The sequence below is a fragment of the Cotesia glomerata genome, linkage group LG2, assembly GCF_020080835.1.
Source record: "Cotesia glomerata isolate CgM1 linkage group LG2, MPM_Cglom_v2.3, whole genome shotgun sequence".
Classification (NCBI taxonomy): domain Eukaryota; kingdom Metazoa; phylum Arthropoda; class Insecta; order Hymenoptera; family Braconidae; genus Cotesia; species Cotesia glomerata.
Window position 1 is genome coordinate 16,333,300 of NC_058159.1, and position 16,485 is coordinate 16,349,784.

The 16,485-nt window shown below is 34.4% G+C and overlaps 1 protein-coding gene across 1 annotated transcript; it reads right to left on the bottom strand.

The window, feature by feature from the left end:
- Positions 1-7,917: 7,917 nt before the first annotated feature.
- Positions 7,918-9,180, bottom strand: LOC123258981. The gene has a single exon (XM_044719238.1). The coding sequence runs from the start codon at positions 9,178-9,180 to the stop codon at positions 7,918-7,920; it is 1,263 nt and encodes a 420-aa protein (XP_044575173.1).
- Between the last annotated feature and the right edge of the window lie 7,305 nt (positions 9,181-16,485).

A 16,485-nucleotide genomic window follows, 5' to 3' on the forward strand; every position in this document is an offset into this window, starting at 1 on the left:
CATCTTCTGTTGGAAAGTTTGACCATGACAACGGTCAACGTAAGTAATATGAAAGAAAATTTTTATATTTGAGATATGTCAGAATATTTAAGAGATAAGCATGAATTTTTGAGAAGCGAAAAATACGTACGTAATTTTAAAATTTAAAATTAATAAATTTGGCAGAATTTTTATTTGTTAACCAGGAAGGAATATTGTAATATTCCTTGCCTGTTAAAATGTTCATGTTACATATTGTATATAGAAGTGTTGAAACCAAGTTTTATTACTTTTGAGACTATGTAACCTGAAACGTTACACATGGGGCCAAGCGCACATGGTAACAGCATCGAACAATCGTTGGGTTGTTGGATATTTTGAAAAGACTGAGATGCGCCTTTGTTACTCAATGTTTACTTTGAGAAAAATATTGAGAGTGACTTCATACGTTTATACGTTTATGAAGATTAAAACTGGTTTAAATAGAAATTTAAACCAACGTTTAAATATTTAACTTGTATCCAAATGATGCGGTTTATTTATCAGATTAAATTCTGAAAAGTTAAATTGATTCAACGAAATTTTATACTTATGTATAAATATAAATTAAAGTTGTATAGAGTTACAATTTTAAATAGTGTGCACACAAATAAATAAAAATATTAATAGCTATATATTTATCTGCAGAAATTGTAGACGAGGAATTATTTAAAAAATTCTTGGAAAGATACAGAAAAGTTTTTCAATTTGAACAAAACCATCCTGGAGAGGAAATATCACTAAGTATTAGTGGTGAGAGAGTGTTATTTCATGTTGAGACGCGTGAGGTACCTTATCAAGCAGGTTGGTTGAAAATCATAAATTTTATGTACATAAAAATATTGAGAATTAATCCAATTATTTGGATTTTCTCACTTAAGGTCATCTAATTCAAAATTAATTTTTGACAATAATGAATAATAATTAACTTGTATGTTCAAAAATAAATACAAGGTTTTACTTTGTGATTCATGCTTAGTGATGGATGCTGTGCATTCATTTACTTCTTGAATTACTGAAGTGGTTGTATGTATGATCTTGTGTTCGGATTATATATATTACTGTTTGCTTTAACCTGGCCATACTTGTTGTTCAGTCAACCAGGCTTAAGGCATAACTCCTGGTATAAGAATATTATTAATTAAAAATTAATTCGTTTAACAGATAAAAGCAATATGAACGAGGACGAGTGGAGAGCCGCTATTAAGTGGATTGAGAAACAAGAAGGAGATAGTCCTTGGGTAGTCTCACCAGGAGATGATGACCAAAAATCTGTGTCTCAGGAAGATGAGGAGACATTATTAAGAGATGCGATTGAGAGTGGAGATGAGGCCGAGAGAGAGAGATGCGAGAAAAAGAGATGTGACAAGAAAAGTACTCTGTTAAACAAAACAGACTTATCCCAAGGAGGTAAATCTTTACCATCAATTAAATTTATAGAATCAGTTAATCTTAATTATAAAATTAAATCAAAACATTTTTCCATTTCTAATATAGTTGCAAAAAATAATGAAATTGAAGCACTACGTGCTACTGCTTCACAAATTGGGGAGAGTAACACTGGTAAAGACGAAGTGTTATCTCTGGTGAGACAATTTTGCGAATCCTCTACCAATATGATGAAGCAGTGCCAGGAATCTCTGTTAGGTGCTCAGGCAGCTGTTGCTAAAATGGAAAAAATTCAAGGTTTGATTATTGATGAGTTCAATAAACAAAAAGATGTTTTTGTTAAACAAACAAAAACCCTTGAAGACAAAAATAATGAGATCCGTAAGCAAATAAAAGATGTGAATAATGAATGCAGTAAAATGCATGAGCATTATCAAAAATTAGTTGATAGAGATGAGAGCACATCGAACGGTGGTACTTCTAGTAGTGGTCTTGGAGAATTGAAAAATCAAGTTTCTAAGTTAGTACAACAAGAGTTTAAAAAGTTAAAAGTAGATAGAAGTGTTAGCGAATTTCAAAATTCTGACAGTTTAGCAAATAAAATTAAAGAAACATTAAAAGTAGAAATTATTAGTAAAGATGGGGGTATGAAACGAGATTATAAACTTACACCAAATACAAAGTTTGAACATTTTTATGATCTTTTTACATCGGCATTAAGAGCTCATGAATTACTGTATGTAATTGATCCGACTAGCCCTCCGCGTAGAGATCTTGAGACTGATATTATTGAAAATCATAAATTCAAAGTTCGAGACATTTTAATTAATCATTTAGATCATAAGTATCATTCTCAAGTTATTGGAATAAAAGATCCAGTAGAACTCTTAAATACAATTAAAGACCTTAAGAAAACTGAAAGTAATAATTCTTCAAGTACACTCAGAAGACTATTACATAATATGCAATATTATCCAAATAAAGAAAAAGCTTCAGATTTTATTGAAAAATTTGAAAATGTCGTTAGAAATTACGGAAATTTGTCTGGTATTAAGCCACTGTCAGAACTTGAAAAGAAAGACGCCTTTTATAGTGCTATTATGACCACCGTTCCTGATGTTCAATCAGTTGAATTCATGACAATGTCTTCGACTGGTCAAGGGCTTAGTTATGAAAAATTAAAACTTTTCATATTACAAGCAGAAGCTAATAAAAACTATGCAACAGCGTCTGAGACCACAGGAACTGTAATGCAAGCTCATCAAGGACGTGATTGCTTTGATAGATGTTATGAGTGTGATGATCTGGGTCATATAGCAATTCATTGTCCATGGAGAGGGACAGGACTGAAAAAATGTTATGGGTGTGGGCAAGTGACCAACCATAAAGCAGCTGACTATCCCGTGAAGAAAACAAAACAATCACATGGTGAGAGAGGTAGAGGGTGTAGCCGTGGTTTCGCCAGAGGACGTTTTAACACTATGAGAAGGTCGAAAGCTTTCCAAAATACTGGAAAACAAAATTGGAAACGGAAGAATAATAATGAGAGAGGCGGAGATGCGAAAAGATTCAAATCCAATCGAGGAAGAGGAGGTTATAAAAATTTCCGAAACAATGATAAGAGGATTCCACAGAAGTCAAAGGAGAAAGACGTAGGTGCGAATTTCACTGAAACTAAACAAGATAAAGGTAGGATATCTTTTGAGAATCTTCCAACTAATCATAGTCAGTATTATTTACAACAGTCCGATCTTGATGATAACAGTTGCAAATTTAAAGATGTTTCTGAACAAAGTAAAATATTTACAAAATTCCTTGCTGATTCGGGTGCAACAGAACATTTAACTAATAGTAAAATAATATTTAAATCCTTTGATGGATCAGATCACGGTAAAATTAGATGCGCTAATAAAAACGAATCCGCAGATTTGAGAACGGAGGGAGCGGGTAAAGTCGAGTTCTTATTAAATAATAATAAATCGATCGAAATAGAAAATGTTATATATGCAGAAGCTTTGTCCGAAAATTTATTATCACTTAGAAAATTTGCAGAAATGAGATTTAGTATTTATCTAGACAGTAAAGGAATTGACATTTTTTATCCTGTTTCAAATGAATCATTTATTACTGGAGTTTATAACAAACCTTATTGGATAATAGAATTTGAAATTAATAATAGTCAGAGTAATGATGAGAATAGCTTTATAAGTAGAAAAATAATTGCAAATCTAACTTCAGATAGATCGGATGGTTGTAATGAAATAAGATATAAAACGAGGAGTGTGACTGCGAAAGAAATTTTAGAGAAGAGTGAAAATTCAAACGCAGTCGAACAGGTACGAGATGAGGTTAAAAACGATATTGATTCTAGTGGTGATAATGAATGTAATGATAATGAAAGAGATGAGTTACTAGTAGAAAAGTTACATGTGGATAATAATGACTTAGTTGTAGAATCTGAAAATGTAAAATCCGTAGTAGAGAGTGAAAATAAATTTGTTTATGAAAATTCAAACTTTGACACGTCTATCTGGGATAGAAAATTTCATGATATAGATGAATTACCTATTGTTGAATTATCAGAGAAAGAGTCTCCATTCGATGAAAATTACAAAAGTTTTGCTAAAAATAAAAAAGCTATGCTTTGGCATGTAAGGTTGAGTCATGCGTCTATTAGTTATTTAAAAGCTCTTCAGAGTAAATTTCCAGAAAATGCAAATCTTAGAACCGCGATTTTCGATGATACTATTTTAGATTGCGAAGTATGTATGATTGCGAAATTCAATAAAAAACCATTCAACTCAACGCGTCGACGGGCAACTGAACCTCTTCAAATAATTCATTCTGATTCTATGGGGCCTATAAGTCCAATATCTCATCCAAAAGGATATAAATTCATTTCAGTTTTTGTAGATGATTATTCTAGACTAGCAATGGCATATCCAATGAAAGCAAAAAGTGAAACGAGTCACTGTTTTGAGGCGTTTGTAAGAAGCGCAAGAAATTTGTTAGGTAGAGACGCGAAAGTATGCTATCTACGTACAGATCAGGGTACTGAGTATACAGGGGGATACACGCTCGAGGTGTTAAAAACTCTAGGGGCAGAACAACAATTAGCAAGTCCTGATACACCTGAACACAACGGGGTAGCCGAAAGGTTCAATCAAACGATACAGAAGAAAGTAAGAGCCTACATATATGATGCGAAATTACCTGAAAATATGTGGGATCTTGATTTAAGTGCTGCTGTATATACTTACAACCGAACACCTCACAAGTCTAACGATATGATAACACCTCTACAAAGGTTTGCACCGAATCACAATTTTGACATTAATCAATTGAGACGTTTTGGTTGTGTAGCATATATTAAAGTACAAAGAAAAACTGGTCCTAAGTTTAGGTTCGAAGGGAGACGCGTAATTTTGGTAGGATATACACCTACTGGTTATCAGTTCCTGAAACCAGAAGAAGGGAAATTTTATGAAAGTAGAGATGCTCGTTTTAATGAAAAACTGGTGTATGGTGATAAGTATGATAAAAATGGTGTGAAAGATTGGCCGGTTGAAAAATTATCAGTTAATAAAGAAAAGTGGTTTGTTGAATTTAATAAAGATGAATTAGAATTTTTAAAACCGGAGGGAGAGACGAAAAGAAAGAGAGGACGACCAAAGAAACAGCAAAATAGTTTAACAGATGCGAAAATTAATAACGGGAACTCAATTAAAGATAATAGTTTTTCGGAAATAATTGATGTAAACGATAAAATTGATGCTAACCTAGTTTTTGGCGAGAGAATAAATTGTGAGACGAGTGAAATCCAGGATAAAATTTGTCATGCAATGTTAGCGGGTATTCAACAAGATCCAATATCTTTTAAAGATGCTATGGAATCAAAAGATTCGGGAATTTTGGCAAAATGCTGTGAGAGATGAGCTTAATTCTATGAATAAAATAGTGTGTGGACATTAGTTGACCGACCTATTAAAATGAAAAACGGTAAAAGATTAAATATCATAGACTCTAGGTGGGTTTTCAAAAAGAAAATTGAAAATGACAATCAAATTAAATACAAAGCGCGATTAGTGATTCGAGGTTTTAAAGACAATAATAATTATGATCTCAGAGAAACATATGCCCCTGTATCTCGATTGCCCTTGATTAGATCTGCTTTTGCTATAATTAATAAATATGATTTAGAGACTTGTTATCTTGATGTAAAAACTGCATTTTTAAATGGCATTATAGATGAGGAAATTTATATGGAAATCCCAGAAGGTGTGAATGTTACACAAGAAATTAGGGATACTATGGTGTGTAAATTAGAACGAGCTCTGTATGGTTTACGGATTAGTCCTAAAAAATGGAATGAGAGATTTACTGATGTGGCATTGAGTGTAGGATTAAAAAATCATGAAATTAAGCCATGTTTATTTATTTGGAGTGAAAACGGAAAGATTCTTATTTTTATACTATAAGTTGATGATATTATCTTAGCTTCTAACGACAAATCTAAAATGGTTGAGGTAAAATTAAAACTTAAAAAGGAATTTGAGATGAGTGATTTGGGTGAACCAAAAGAATTTCTGGGAATTTCAATACATCGAGATAGACAAAGTCGAGAAATCATTCTTAGTCAGGAAAAGTATATAAGTAGAATCTTAGGAAAATTTAATTTTAGTGATATGAGTCCACAGAGAACGTCTATGGTTACCACTCAGGTAATTAATAGAGAAAGAAAGTTGAGAGAAGAAAATATAAATGATGATGTGTTAATTACTACTGAAACAATTAAAAATGTTCCTTACAGAGAAGCGATCGGTAGTTTGCTATACTTGGCCGGGGCAACTCGGCCAGATATATCTTATGCAGTTAATGTATTAAGTAGACATCAAATTAATCCAACTGAAAGCGATTGGCGTATGGTTGAAAGAGTGTTCAGATATCTGAAAGGAACCAGAACCTTAGGATTAAGGTACACTGGTAAGCGAAATGATATACAAGCATATTCTGATGCGAGCTTAGCAGATTGTAAAGGATCTCAAACAACTTGTGGGTATGTCATAAAATTGTTTGGTGATACAATTACTTGGCGGACTCATAAACAACCATATGTAGCACTGTCTACATGTCAAGCAGAGTATGTAGCAATGAGTGAGGCGTGTCAGGAATTGATAGCTATAAGTAATTCACTTAAGTTAATTTTGGACAGAGTATTTTATCCCATAAAATTGTGGTGTGACAATAAAGCTGCCGCGTCGTGTGCGAAAACTAGTGGGGGTAATAAATTAAGACATATGACAGAGATACGAGAACATTATGTAAAAGAATGTGTAGCGCGAAATTTTGTTGATGTTGAATGGATCCCGTCAAAGAATCAGATTGCTGATATATTCACAAAACCTCTTGCGTTTGACCTACATAAATATTTGACTGATAAAGTAATGGATGCTAAAATAGATCAATGTTAAATTAATAACTTTTCTGTTTCAGGAAAATAAACTCAAAGACTCACTGGATAGCCATTGTATTATTCCGCCTTAATAATATTAATTGAATAATTATTATCATTATGAGTAGCCAGAGATATGTAACTTTTATATATTTAGAGAATCTATGTATTTTATATGAATCATTGTAAAATGGTGAAAGACGGCTAGACGGGAGAGAGTGTTGGAAGTAACGCCTAACCGTCTTACCCCATGAGTAGTGGGGAGGTCATGTGATGTCATGATCCCTGCTTGAGATGAGATTTGAGAACTGTACCACCACTTACTTCCGATTGAGTTTTGGTAACGTGCGGATGCACATATTAATAAATACTCTTAACTATTAATTGGTATTGTTTATTTAAAAGGCCCTACCTAATTCTAACAATAACTTTTTGTTCATCATTTAGTAGTGGAACATTGCGACCAACAATGCTTGCCATTTCTACAGTATCGTACTGTAGTTCACGATTCATATCTGTGTTGAGTAAATCAGATGCACTTCGATTCGGTGAGCTCATACCGAAATGACTGATTGGTAAATTCGCAATAGCAATGCAAAGATCCTCAATAGCAATCAATGCTTCATTGTACATTGCATCACTGAATGATATTGCTAGATCGTTGCACCTTGTACGATGTCGATACAATATATCATCAGTCATTGAATCTTTGTGATTATCCCACAACATTTGTGCTCGGGCCGGGAAACATGTAGTCAATACTATATAGCAAATAGTAGACGAATTTGTTTTCCTGTGCAGTTTAATGCTGCTTCAGCAAGCATACTGTCCCAATGGTTGTCTTCTTCTAGCAAGCCTAGAGCAAGGCATGCATCTTTATACGTAGGATACTGTTGTCCATCTACCTTCCGTATATCTTGAAATGACAATGGTCCGGTGAAATTAACTAACAATAGTCGCAGATAAAAGCACTCAGTTTGCCTTGGATTGACTGTATATACACGACCCAAATTATTTGATTTGAATAAACCGGGGCACGGATCAACTGGTATCCCTTTCTAACGGGGCATCCATTGTTTCGACTGAGTCCATGTAAAATACCGTGGAACTTCAGAATAGTGCAGTGTTTGTGCGAAGGCACCAAAAGCATCCGCACGATTGCACAGTTCAAAAAATTCGGTGAGCGTAGTTTTTGGTGGATTTATAGCACGATCAAGCGCTGTATCGTTAGTGAAATATACGCGCTGGCCGTTTTCAAGATGGACAGCTAAATGGATAACTGCTGGATCCCCTTCATGAATTGGGAAACCGAAAATGCGCCAGACAGCTTCATTGGAACTGATATACCTGCCAATTTGGTAAATCGTAATTTCATCATTTTCATTCACTGGAGGAGAATGAACATTAGTATTTTCAACCCTAAATACAGCCGTATCACTTCCTTTGTGCATATACTTGCAATTATACATGATACTCTTCACCGAACTGCATAACTCAACATTAATATGAGCATCGAATGTTTTGCTCAGCAAAGGTGAATATGGTACCACCCAACGATTATCAATGTCGATGTCTGCCTTGTTGATAGTTTTAACGAAAGATTGTCCGCCATTTTCGGTACTTCTTCGACGATATATTGGATATCCGTCAACATGTGTGACCGTATCGTTAGTAAAATCTTTAGGAAAACGCTTTGTACATTTTCCGTCCACCATGCAAGGTGATGAAGGATTCAGATTTCCGCACGGACCATGAATCATGTTTGTAGTAACAATATCAAATAGTAATTGATCAGTAGACGGATCTGGAATCTCTGCAGAAATCAAACTATCGATGTCATCAGCATGTATTTTGTCGACCAACCAAATTAAAATGTGAGCATGAGGTAATCCACGCTTTTGCCACTCAACTGAATACATCCAACAACGTGTGGGGCCAAATACATGCAATTTGGTAATAAAGTTGATTAAAGACTTTAATTTTTGTTTAAACACACGTGCCGTAATGTCATGACGATGTATTGCATGTTGTCCTGGTAATAGCAACGATGTAATTTCCGGCCATTTTGGATTACATGTAAAAGTAATAAAAAGACACGGTCGTCCATATTCACGCACGATAGTCATAGCATTCTGTATGTATTCTTGCATGTGACGTGGGCTACCTATGTACGATGATGGTAAGATAACAGAGTTACCAATTTTGGCAGTGTCAGCGTTATTCGCAATAGCATCTCGCAAGTGAATATATTCTTCCGCACGCAGCTTCTGTTGATTATGTCGCAAGTATCTTAGTCGTTTACTCTCTATCTTCACATACATGTCGACCATAAATTGTTGGCAAAGCTCACGACATCGTAAAATGATGTTGTCTCGGCCGCGTCTAATCATCAAACGATATGAATAAAAATCCTTCAAGCTAACGTTCTTATTTGTTTCAGCTCCTGTAATAATATATATTTAAATTAATCGAAGATTTATTCTTCAATAATAAAATAATTATGTTGTTAATAATCAAAGAATTACCTGTTACGGGATATCGTTATTTAATGTTTACACAATATCCATCTTGTCCCTTCCAGAAAATTAGTGGATATTGGAGAGCGTCATATGAACGATGGGTATCACTGATGAACTGAAGATCATTATTTCTTCTTCGAATTACGATTTGTCGCGTAGCTGTACGGTCGCCAACCATGATTCCAGCAACGTCTTCAACAACAGGTGCGTTGAATCTACGTACATGCTCTCCAGCTGGTGTTCTATCAGGATTGATGACAATAGCGTGATTGTCACTTTGTAGCTTGTGCATGTGTGCTTTGAAAAATTTTAATAATTCATTGTGCTCATTCAACATAGCGTCTAGCTCACTGACGATACGCCTGGCAAAAGGTAAATTAAGATTATGGAAGCCGCAACGTGCATCCACTCGATTGGCGAGTGCACGTTCGGAGTCCTCGCCACCCATAAAGTATATTTGTAAAAATTTATGAGATTCGTTTGGCATTGGCAGCAATGAGCCCACTTTGTGATAAACTTGGCCTTTGATTTTAAACGTGGAATTAAATTGTTGACCGTTTGCTGCAACATAGCTAACTATTTCTGTTGCTCCAAACGATGGCATTTGGAAACATGAGTTGAATGTGCGAATTGACTTCAAGAATAGGCTAGAATCTGGATCAGTACCAATAAGTAAACCGTGCAATGGCTCAGGTGGTGTTTCAATTTCGGTTAGTTGTACTTTTCCTGATGAGCAACACATCCCAAGTGGCTCATTTTTAAATTTAAGTGCATGACAATGCGGGCATTCCTTCTCCAAAGTACCAATAAATACTTCGGAATGAGCATAATATTCAACATCAGGCTCGTACTGGAATGCTAGTCGAAGAAATGAATTTGACGTAAATGCTCGATGAACTTGTTGGCGTTGTTGGTCAATTCCTCTATGTCTGTCGACTATGAGTCTGCGAGTTTGTATTCGTTCTAGTTGTCTTTGTTGATTTCGTTCATCTCGTGCCTCTTGTGATCGTTGTTCACGTAACTGCAACACTCTCGCATGCAAATTTGCATTGTATTCTTGAATTTGTTTGTTTGATCTTCGTGCTCTTAAATCTCGCATGGCTCTAAAACTGCTCGTTCGACAACTCAAATTGGCCCCGTTGCGCTTTTTTGGCATTGCTGACTATACGTAGAACATATAAATAAATGAAATTAAAAAACTGAAACGGGTAAAAAAATTTGTTTATATTTGATAAGCTTTATCAATTATTAATAAATGATTTTTTAACATCATAGGATTTAATAAATATTTATGAACTGTCAAATTTATTAAGTACAATTTACAAATTGTTAATAAATATTTATTAATGGTTAATGAATATTTGTTAACTGTCAACAAATATTTGGTTAATATAAAAAGCAATATTAGCAATTTCTTTAGACACATTTTATAACTTTATAGCTGAAATACATGATAATAATTCAATTCACAAAATAAATTAACGTTTTTAATATATAAATGACATATATAAGTATAAAAAATCTGTAAAGATGATTTTTATTCATAAGCAATCTTCATATCATATGACAGCGCAAGCAAAACAAATTCACTAAACAAAATATTTATTGATTAATTATAAATATTTGTTTGAATATACCATAGATATTTGTGCAATAAATATTTGTTAACTATTAATAAATACTTATTAGCAATAAATAAATGTACTTCTTTCCCAAATAAATATTTATTGAATGTTAAAAAATATTAATTTAAATTTTATAAATTAAATAAATTATTAATAGTTAATAAATCCTTTTATCAGTGTATTAGTAGAAAACAGTGATTTAATATTGTGTTGTATTCATTTGCTTATTATTTGACTTACCTTTCACAATAATAATACAGGTATATTTATTAACCACGTACACGTTTTCGTTTTGATTTAAAACTATTTCCAAAAAATGTTAATTACAATATATACAGGTACGGTAATGGCCGTTGTTGGCGGGAGCTTACAACACGTGTTTATTTACATGAGATCACTTAATTAACTGAGAGTTAAAACTGTCGTTGTCAGATTAATAAATTGTAAATAAATAATTATTGCACTGGAAATTAATGATAAATTTACGATGACAGTAAAATTAACATAAGAGTTGCACAGAAAAATTTTTCTTTTATCGCCTCGATTCCACGACTTAAAATCTCGCTTACTCGTGCCCCATATGCCTCGGTGTTCTCGTCGTTTTTTTGTTTTATCCTTTTAAGTTCATCATGAATGTGCTCGATGTCAAATATATTTGTGAATGAATTTTTTAATAGACTAATTAATTCATTAAGGTCAGCTGGGTCACCGCGATTGGCTATAAGTTGGTCTGCTTGGCCTTCAATTTTATTTCTAATTAAAGCAAGGAGATTTATTCTATCTCGGGGGTGGACGCGAGAATCTGCAAGTTTACTTTGTTTTATAAATTTTGCTAAGGAACATGATTTCCCGTCGAACCGCGGGACAAGGTCAACAGCTAGTTTTAAATTCATATACGACGTTGAGATAGAAAAAGGGTCAAGATCAGAGTTGTTTGTTGAAACGTTAGAATTTGAGGACTTACTATTTGAGCTAGTTGACTCGACTGATATAACTGCAGGTAATAAGGGCGCTGGCAGAGCGTTAATAATCGCTCCATCGATTACATTGGAAGAATCATTATTGTCATTCTGAAGGGCGGGAGAATTATTACTGTTGCGAGTGATTCTACGACTTGGGGTTGAATTTGTTTGATTTAGCTGATTACCACTACGGCTACTGACGCGACTACGACCTCGGCGTGACGGCGGCATTTTAATTTAATATACGAAAGTAACAACTAAAATTTTTACAACTAAATACAATATAGACTTAAAATAATGGACTTATAATAACAATCGTTCGTAAATTACAAAAGAAAGTTTTATATGATAATTAAACTAATCTGAAAATTGGTACTTTACTCTTCCGTGGATTCCTTTTTCTTTTAATAGACCTTTTGACGGTGACACTTCTCTCGATGAGGATGACGAGGTTGACGTTGATCCAGGTGATGAACTCCGATTATCGATGAACTCCGCTGCTTGATCCGTTGATGGCACTCCTATCGTAGTTGATATGTTCCTTGAAAGACGATGATCCTTTAGCCCCAATGGAATAACTTCTTATCTGATGATGACTGATGATTATCCGTAGATGATATTTTGAAGAAAAATAAGTGTTTACAATTGCCTATGATTTCAGAAATTTTATTGCGTGCGGCTACTGAAATCAACCATCTCCGACATTCGTCCTTCGCTTAAGGGAAACGCACGGAAACCCGTTAAGAGAGTGGTGGCTGGATATAAATGAATTTATCACTTATCACTTGTATTAATTATTCAAGTCTAACTGTTCAATTTTATTGATCACTGATTTTATGACAAAATTTATCTAACTGTTCAATTTTAATCGTACTGTTTAATTCACTGAAAATCTACTATTTCACTATCAAATAATTAATTAATATAGTCTTAAAAAGTTTATAGTTTATCTGAACGCACAATTATAAATGTCAATTTTCAAGAAAAACACGGATAAAGTTTTATTTTTAAAATAGTAGATGTTATTTTTATTTATTGAAAACTTTACTTACTGTAGTTCTTTCGCTCGGGAGTATTAAAATACTCGGTTTCAGCGCGGGAAAGGAATCATTTTAAATAAAAGAATTCTATTTAGACGTTATTTAATTTTGATCAAAATTATTTAGTTGGTTTCAATTTATTATTCAAGTTGACAAAATATTAAAAGCTTCAAAATATAAAATTGAGGTTTACAATGACGTGATTTTAGCAATCTAAACTCTCGGTGAGAAGTGTCGTTACATAGTTTTTCCGAAGAGCTTCAAACTTCGTTCTTCTTCCACCATAACTTCCATACATACATCCACTCTAAGGAATACATAAGCACACACATTTTCTATTACATATAAATGATCCTTACATACTAACATGTATTTTCTCTATATCTATATATATTTATTTCAGCCTATCGGCCTGAAAGTTAGACTTCACTAATATACACTTTTAGCAATACAGTCATTATGTTTATTTAACTATTTTTATTAATTTAACAGACCCTTTTAAAATCTATTTATAATAAAAATTAACTTATAATTAACTTAAAATTAAATTACAATAAAAATTATAATAAACTATAACATGAAAATATATATATTATATTGTTTATAATATGTTGGATTAATGTTTGAGTTTGACTAATTAATAACTTGAATTAAATACTATTTCTATTATTTTACAATCGGATTTTCTAATAAAATTATAAGTCAATTTAATTATTATCATGTATAAAAGAATAGACATTATCGTTTAATTATAAATTAAATAATAATTAAATAATGATTCAATAATAAATTAATAGTAAATTAATTAAATAATAATTATAAATTATAAATTAAATACAAGATAATATGTTTAACCGATAGAAAAGACATTTAATAAAAATTTATAAGAGGAGTTGCGCCTTCAGGCTTTATCGCTCCAACTCGTGAAAAATCGTGTCACACCATGGCTGTCGCTCATGCGCGCCTTGGTTAGCGGGAGAGAAGCCGGCTCACGTGGTCGGCGGCAAGCAGTTGTGCTTGGACGCTTGTACTAGTATGACTACTCTGTGTCAATCGATTTCTGATTTATCACTTATACTACGCATTTACTTGAACACTTGAAATATTCATTAAATACTATTAATTTCATTAACTTCAATTACCAATTAAATTCTCAAATAATTAGTAACTGTTCAGTGAATTAAATTAATTAAAATTAATAAGTGACGCCACGCGGTCATTACGCGCCATTTCAACAAAGGATTGCATCAGCCACGCGGCTTTAGTCAATCCATAGTTAACACGCAATATTTGTAATAAATTATATTAAATTCATTGCTAAATATTTAATCATCATTATATCAAATCAAATTTTATCAACTATTCGATTCTGATATCGAATTATCTAATTAGTTCCTACACTAATAATTCTAATCAATCAATCAGTCTCTACACTGACATTTTACGTCAATTAATTAGTATTTCACTATTAATTGAATCTAGTTAGCTTAAAAGCTAGCGTAAATTCATTAATTCTGAATTAACTCCATTTGCTTTTCTAAAACGGTTGAGCTCACCTCGTTTGTGTTGTTTGCGACGGCAATTTACACATATTTTTTCATTCGTATTACACGTTTTGCGTTCTTACTTGTACATTTTTTCTCAGCCCAACTGAGTTTTCCTCCTCTGGGGATAAATAAATCTTTATTTTATTCCCCAACAAATCGACGTATATTTTATTTAATATCCTAATCCCAAATCAATCATAATTAGGGCCGAGAATTTAGTTTTTTTAAAAGAGAGAGACAGAAGATAGGTGTAGCCAAGCGTTCTGATTGGTCATAATAAATTAATTGTTTTTTGTTTTTCGCAATCAAGTGAAGACAGCAGCTTGAAGAAAAAATAAAAATTAGATTGCTAATCCAACATGAAAATATGAAAAATATGTCAAAAAAAAACAGGTTGGTTTTCAAATGTAAAGGTGCTTGTAAACAAATACAAGTCTGTACTGCTCAGATAAATAAAGAAGAGAATTTGAAGCACAGTGTTGGGACTAAAATGTTTGATAAAATTAATTTAAAGTGAACAGTGACAAGCTGGCAATTTCGCTGAAGATCGCGTAAAGGAATTGCTCCCGGTTTCACTGGTAATTTTGCTGGAGATCGCACTGACGTTCTTTTTAAAGGTCTCGCTAGAACTCTTGCTGACAGTCTCGCTGGAGATCACGCTGACGGTTATTCTAGAGGTCTCGCTGACGGTCTCACTGGAGGTCGTTTTGTTGGAAGTTGTGCTAATGGTATTGCTGCCGGTCTCGCTTGGTGATTTTGCTGGCGATCGCGCTGACGGTCACGCTGGAGATCACGCTGACGGTCTCGCTGGAGATTACACTGACGGTATTTCTAAAGATCACACTGACGGTCTTTCTGGAGATCACGCTGACGATCTCGCTGGAGATCGCGCTGACGATCTCGTTGGAGATCACACTGACGATCTTTATGGAGGTCTCGCTGGTGATTTCCAGCGAGACTACCAGAAAGATCGTCCGCGTGATTCCAGCAAGATCGTCAGCGTTATCTCCAACGAGACTTCCAGAAAGACAGTCAGCGTGATCACCAGCGAGACCTCTAGAAAGATCGTCAGCGTGATCTCCAGCGAGATCGTGAGCGTGATCTCCAGCGAGACTCCCAAAAAAACCGTCAACGTGGTCACCAGCGAGACCTTTAGAAAAACTGTCAGCGTGATCTCCAGCGAGACCTCCAGAACGATTGTCAGCGTGATCTTCAGCGATACCATCGCCGTGATCGCTAACAAAATTATCAGCGTGACCGGCAGCGTGATCTTCAGAAAGATCGTCAGCGTAATCACCAGCGTGACCTCCAGAAAGATCGTCAGCGTGATCTCCAGCGAGGCCATCAGCGAGACCGTCAGCAAGAGTTTTAGCGAGACCTTTAGAAAGACCGTTGGCGTGATCTCCATCGAGACCTCCAGAAAAACCGTCAGTGTGATCTCCAGAAAGACCGTCAGTGTGATCTCCAGAAAGACCGTCAGCGTGATCTCCAGCGAGAACGTCAGCGTGATCTCCAGCGTGACTGTCAGCGCGATCGCCAGCAAAATCACCAAGCGAGACCGGCAGCAATACCATTAGCACAACTTCCAGCAAAACGACCCCAGTGAGACCGTCAGCGAGACCTCTAGAATAACCGTCAGCGTGATCTCCAGCGAGACTGTCAGCAAGAGTTCTAGCGAGACCTTTAAAAAGAACGTCAGTGCGATCTCCAGCAAAATTACCAGTGAGACCGGGAGCAATTCCTTTACGCGATCTTCAGCGAAATTGCCAGCTTGTCAATGTTCACTTTAAATTAATTTTATCAAACATTTTAGTCCCAACACTGTGCTTCAAATTCTCTTCTTTATTTATCTGAGCAGTACAGACTTGTATTTGTTTACAAGCACCTTTACATCTGAAAACCAACCTGTTTTTTTTTGACATATTTTTCATAT